Here is a 6,000-nt window from a genome sequence, read left to right as displayed (position 1 = left end):
CCTTCGTGCAATGAGCAGTCCCCTGTGCTGTCGTTGCTTCCCCCTGTACTTGCAGTTTACTCTTTCCTTTCATCTCTAGCTTTTGTTTTGTTTGGGCTTTTTTTAGGTATATTACCACTAGTTGGAAAAGTTCCGTGATCAGCTGAATAATACCAGTGTTCAAGCCACACCAGTGCTGTGACATTTTTGTGGCCTCTGATGCTGCAATCCCATTCCCAATGGATTTGGTGTGTTGTATTAAATTCCATTAGTGAAAACCCCAGGACTCATCTGCCAGAGGAAAGGGAAGATGCAGGAAGGTGAGCAATTAGATCAGTACCTGGGAGCTTCACTGAAGTATATATTTTTAACTCTTTCAGTTAATTTACCTGGCTGGGTAGGTTTGAGACATTCAGAAGTATTAAAAAGCCCTGATTCGCAATCAGCAATGCCAGGAAGATGTGTGCTGCAGCCATGGAGACTTTCTTCTTCCCAGCTATTCCCTGTGAAATCAGGGAAGTCAAACTGGCCTGGCAAGTGGCCTAACTCTTTGCTGTTGATGACACCTCTCCAGCAGAAGCGGTGTGTAGGCAGGCAAGCAGTTTCATCATGGGGAGGGAGGAGGCATGCATCACCTTTTGTTTAAGCAGAAGCATCTTGTTGGAATGCTATCCATTTTATCGGTTAGGGCTTGAACAAGGAGCATCCAGGAGAGGCTGGATATTATAATTAACACAAGTGGAGACAGGCTGATGCGCCTGCCTGCCTGCCTGGAGAAGAAGAACCTGTTGAATTTGCTAGGAGCTATTGCTGTGAGGACAAGAGCTACAGTTCCTGGGAGTTCAGCAGCCACAAGTGGATGAAGTAGCTGCTTCAGAGCTATGCTGTGGGGAAGAGGCAGAGGCTTGGATATTGGACACTGGATGCCCGTTTGGGTTAGAGCCTCTGCTTTTGCTTCCTAAGTCTGGAGAGGAAGAATACGCAGCCCCTTCACTTTTGGTCAGCTCAGCCAAGGATGGCTGCGCTCTCTCAGCACCTGAGGATCCTGCTGTGGAAGAACTGGCTGAGTGTCAAGAGGCAGCCGGTGAGTGTGATAGGGGGAGCCTGGAAATGACAGGAATTGAGGAGCAAAGGGGGCACTGCAGGACAGGAAGGTCACAGTTTTAAAACAGAGATATTTTGAGGGTGACAGATGCAGAGGGAAGGAAGGGAACAGCATGGAAGTGAAGATGAGTCTTTTTAAGCCAAAGTGATTAGGTCTTGCATCAGAGCTCATGCATGAGGGCTCAGGAGTCTGGATTGAGTATTACGGATGCCGCTGTTGTTCGCTTGGCGCAGCAGTCCATGCAAACAAAACCATGCTCAAACTCATGGGCAGACCATTTCCAGCAACGTCCAGAGAGCAATCTGAACTGCAGCAGCACCAGGGAGGAATATGTTCCTTTGGGTAGCATTGTGGGTCCAGGCAAAGCCTGGCCAGTAGTTTTGCCCCAGTCTGATTTTAATGCAGCTGTACTGTAATTCCTGCATAAGCAATGCTGCAGCTCATGGACTTGCATTGTGACAACTCCTCTTGCTAGTAATCCAAATGTTTTAAACTTGCTTTGCTGAATGGAAGCCTTGGTAGGTGCAGAAAATGCTGACAAGAGAGAAAAATGGCCACGAAAGGTGTGATCTGAGGATGGAGTGAAAGGCTTCCTATCACCACATGCTTCTGCAAGGTGCGTTCTTACCAGTCCTGTCCTGCCTCTTAGTTTTGGAGCCCGATCTAGTTAGGTACTGAGTTGACCTGACTCCTTGTCATCCTCCATAGGAGCTGTGGATGTGCTGTGCACCTCAGAGTATCTTTCACTGCTGTCAAGGATACAGGAGACTTTTTCTGGGATGCAGAGGAAACCCATTAAGTTACCTCTAAGTTCTCAAGAGGAATCCTAACAGCCTAAAAGCAGAAAATTTGCATGTTTTTTCAGCTCTTTTGACCCCAGAGTCAATGCTAACATAAGCCCTACCTGTACTTCTGACCTCATGGTCTCACTTGCTTAATTCTGTTTTCTTGAGGAGTTGAAATATCAATTCTATAGAATAGAAATGCTGATTAAAATCTGGCAAAGTACTGATTATTTTATGGCAGCATTCCCTGCAACCCTCCTTCATTTCCCTCTCTTGCTCCAAGTTAGGGAGCTTGCTCACACTGGAGAGGGTGTGAGGAGGTAAACCCAGGTCTCTGCTCCCAAACGTCCTGATCTCTCTGTTCTCCTGCTTATGGTTTTTGGTTTTACCTGTGTAGTCTGCCTTCACTTACAGACCAGGCTTTTAGAAAGCTTTTTTTATTTTAGCATGCTTGTTTTGTGAGAAAGTGTTCTGTTGTGCTGCTCGGTTGCTGATAAGGAGTGAAGTTGGCTCCTGCTGCTGCAGTGGTGTTGGCTGCCCTCACTGGACTGATGGGTATGGCTGACAGCAGTCAGCTCCCCCCTGTAGACTTATGTGCTTTCCTGCTCTGCTTGTCAGCCTTTCCAGAGCTGGCAAACACATTTGCTTTTGCCTTTTGCCTTGCACTTTATTTCCTCTGCGAGCTCTCTGCAGATCCCCTGGAGAGAGTGCCTCTACCTGTGCACCATGGGGAGAGCTACAGCTTGCTTGGCTGTCAATGTGTTGAAATCAGCTGCAGGTCTGCATCCATGGCCAGGGGTGCCTCAATAGAGGTTACTGCTGCTGAGACAGGAACAGTCGTGAGCTTAGGTGGCAGCCTTCTCAGGAGCAAGGTTTGGCCTGTGTACCAAGGGGAACTGGGGAAATCAATGCCTCTTGCATCTCTGCCACTTCTAGGCAGCGCGGTTGTTTAAACAGAGGGAGGAGGGAGAGAGTGTGCCTGCATCCAGAAATGCTAAGTACAGTCTGAGAAATTAAATCTACTTTTAGCAGCGGAATAATCCAGGAACCAAAGGATTATGCAACCTACCTCACAGAGCTTGATGTCCCAAGAGCCAAACTGAGGTTGGTTATGGCTCCATTCAAGTCAACAAGTTCAACCTGCAAGCAGTTTGGCCGAAGTGGTTGTCTTGGGTTTTGTGAACTAGAAGTGCCTGGTCAATGGAAATGCTGTTATCTTGCAATTCATGTGCCCAGCTACTAATTCCAAATGAATCAAAGGACAGAGGTACTAAGGGAAGAGCTGTGTGGAAAGTGGGGAGCATAAACCCTGTTGTAGCTTAAAATGGGGAGGTACAAAGATTTCCCTGAGTAGAAACAATCAGCATTCATTTCTTGCCCCAAGAATATGACAGCTCTCTTGCCCTTCCTTTAGGCATCTTCTGACTAATATCAGATTCTGTGCTGTTACCCTATAATTTTACTTTAGCCTACACAGTACTAAACAAGGAGGATGTGTTAATAATCCTGTTTGCTTGTGAATTAATCAGAGTTAAACAGCATGTTTGGGACTGATTATAGAGAAACCGTATGATATAAGAAAAATGAAAATGTATTAGTTTCAGTGGTCAGTCTTGTTAGAAGTTTTTTATATAAAAAGCAGTAAGAGTACTGTCTGTGAAAGCTAAAACGTTGCTGAATGCTGAAGGTAGAGGAGCATCCTCTCTGAAGGGATGTGTGGGGAGGTGCCTTGTGGTTTGACGTCTGTCAGTTGTGTGTTTTTTGAGGCATGAATCTTGCTCCTAATTCAATGGCTGTGTCATCTCATCAGGGATGATAGGGATGGAGTTGCTGTGAAACAACCATCTTTAAGCTGAATTGCTCTCCAGGATTTTTTTGTCTGTCTGTCTGTTCGGTTTTATGTTCCAGAGATGAAAACACTTACAGGCTTGGAATTACTTTGGAAAACCAGTTTGGGGTAATATGTGCTGATCTGGAAAAAAAATAACAACAGGACGGTGAAAAATGGGGTGATTTTGAAGAAAGACATCTTTGTAGCTTCCAAAATTGGCATGAAAATAGCACAGCAATTTTGCAGCACACGGTAGTTTGAGCTTAACTACTAGTGGATGGAAAGCTCTATGCAGTAGCCAGCTAGTACAAAAGCAGTTGATGATTTGAATAATTGCATTTTCCTAGCTTACAAAACTCCAAGGCATGCAGTTTTAAGACTGACTTTGGGGCTCCTACCTAGGTTGGTTTACTAAAGTAGATGATTAGCAAGCTATATTTTCTTCATTCTCATCCACTGAGACAGTCAACCCGTGTCAGAGGCAAGACTTCTATAAATGTTCATGGATTTTCCAAAATGCTAACCCAATTTTATAGCATCTCTTCCATCTCAGCTCTAAATAGAAAGGTGCCAGGGAGTTGGGTTGCTGGGGTGAGAAGCTCATATGAAGGATCCTGGTGATCGGTGTTCAAATGTGACTTCTCCAGTTGACTCGTTACACAACTCCACAAATACCTTCCTTCCCTCTGCTTTGAGTTCCACATCTTGTTGATGACTACTATGAAAACATCCTTTCTTTCATCCTCGCTGTGAGACTCAACTACCGTTTGTGAAGAGCAGTGAAACATTTTTTGGGGAAAAAAGTGCTGTTGACTTGTCAATTTACTTGTCAAAAACTTACATTTTGGGGTATAGTTCAATCAAAGTAATTTTTACCTATTGTTTGAGCAGTGGCATTCACTGAAAGTGAAAACAACCTTTCACACTTCAGCTCTTTTATCTTGTGATCAGTGCTTCCAAAAGCCTTATACATCTCAGCATGCTTTGCTATTACATAGCAGTGTCTCAAAGCTGCAAGCGTTGTTCCCTTATAATCATCAGCCAAACTGAAGCCCAGAAAGGCTTGTGTTTCTTTCAGACTTGTTGTTTGCTATACATGGTTTTTTCTTCCTGCATAGATACTACTTGGGTTTAATTGTATGCGTGCCAAGACAGGAGTGATTTACAGAGCATATCATTACTCATTTAGGGCAGCACTTGCACATTCCAGCCAAGCTCTGGGACACATCAATGTGACAAACATAACCGATCTATTTTCATTGCTGTTTTATAGGTATGCTCGTTCATTTTAATTTCCTGGCCTGTGGTTGTTTTCATAATCTTGGCCATTATCCGTTTCAAATTCCCTCCGGAACCACAGCCAAACTGTAAGTAACTGGTTTGGTTTTATGTCTTTGGGGTTTCGTTCTCATTTCAGTGACTGATGTGTTAATTTGATGTGCTTTGTTACTTTTACAAATTGGGTTCTTTATAGTTTCCAGTGGAGATTTCCTAGGATGCAGAATGCTGTAAATAAAATGTGTGTGCTCCTATGAGGTTGTTTCTGCTTCTATTTTATTTTTTTCAGATTAGCTTTATTATTAGAAAACAACTTTAAAGCACTGTCTCACTGAGAGGCACTCAGTGCTGCTACTGACATCAGTATGAATTTACATGATAAATTGACAGACAAGAGGGCAGCTGATGGAGATCTTCAGTAAAATGAGTAAGGGCTTCAAGTGTGCTTATGAGGGTAAGGTAACAAACATGAGATTGGTCAACATGAAAGATTTTACCTTGTGTGTGCTACTGGCAAGAAGTACCAATTTAGGTAGCTTGCTACTAAGGCTCAGCTGAAGACTGGTACCTTTTTTAGCTCCTGGGACCTGATGATGTAAGTCTGTGAGCACTTTCTAGCAAGTCAAAGAGCATCTTTTTGGGTGGGTGAATTGGTGGTTAAATGAGTGAAGAGTTTGCACACGCTGGTTTGTGCTAGCAAGCCTTACTTCCTGGGTCAAGACAACATGTCTGCATTTCAGAGCATGGGTGCACTTAGATCTGCTCTAAAACACACTAGTTAATCACATCTAGTGAGCGGTCACTGCCATCAGAAGCAGCACGTCCCAGTCCTGGGCACATTTTGTTCATAAAGTGATATGGTAAAACAGAGCAAGGAGCTTATCCAAATGGAAATCTTTTTCCCTTTCACAGTGTTAATTTTGAGTTGGGTGAAATCCCTGATTCTGCTCTCTGTGGCCTCAGATGTGCAGCCTGAAGGGAAGGGAGAGGAGTGAATAAAAGGGCTTAGTCCCTCTTTCCAG

General features: G+C 44.0%; 1 protein-coding gene across 1 annotated transcript in view; it reads left to right on the top strand.

Annotated features, from left to right (window-relative positions):
- Nucleotides 1–994: 994 nt before the first annotated feature.
- Nucleotides 995–6,000, top strand: part of ABCA12 (ATP binding cassette subfamily A member 12) — a gene marked incomplete at both ends in the record, with an annotated part of 85,662 nt that continues 80,656 nt past the window's right edge. The window contains 2 exons of the mRNA XM_080632030.1: nucleotides 995–1,063; nucleotides 4,974–5,067. Of these exons, the coding sequence (XP_080488156.1) occupies nucleotides 995–1,063; nucleotides 4,974–5,067 (163 nt within the window). The remainder of the gene's footprint in view (nucleotides 1,064–4,973; nucleotides 5,068–6,000) is intronic.

The sequence above is a fragment of the Psittacula echo genome (assembly GCF_963264785.1).
Source record: "Psittacula echo genome assembly, chromosome: 20".
NCBI classification, from domain to species: domain Eukaryota; kingdom Metazoa; phylum Chordata; class Aves; order Psittaciformes; family Psittacidae; genus Psittacula; species Psittacula echo.
The sequence above is the reverse complement of the archived record's forward strand: the minus strand, read 5'-3'. Positions and strand labels throughout refer to the sequence as shown.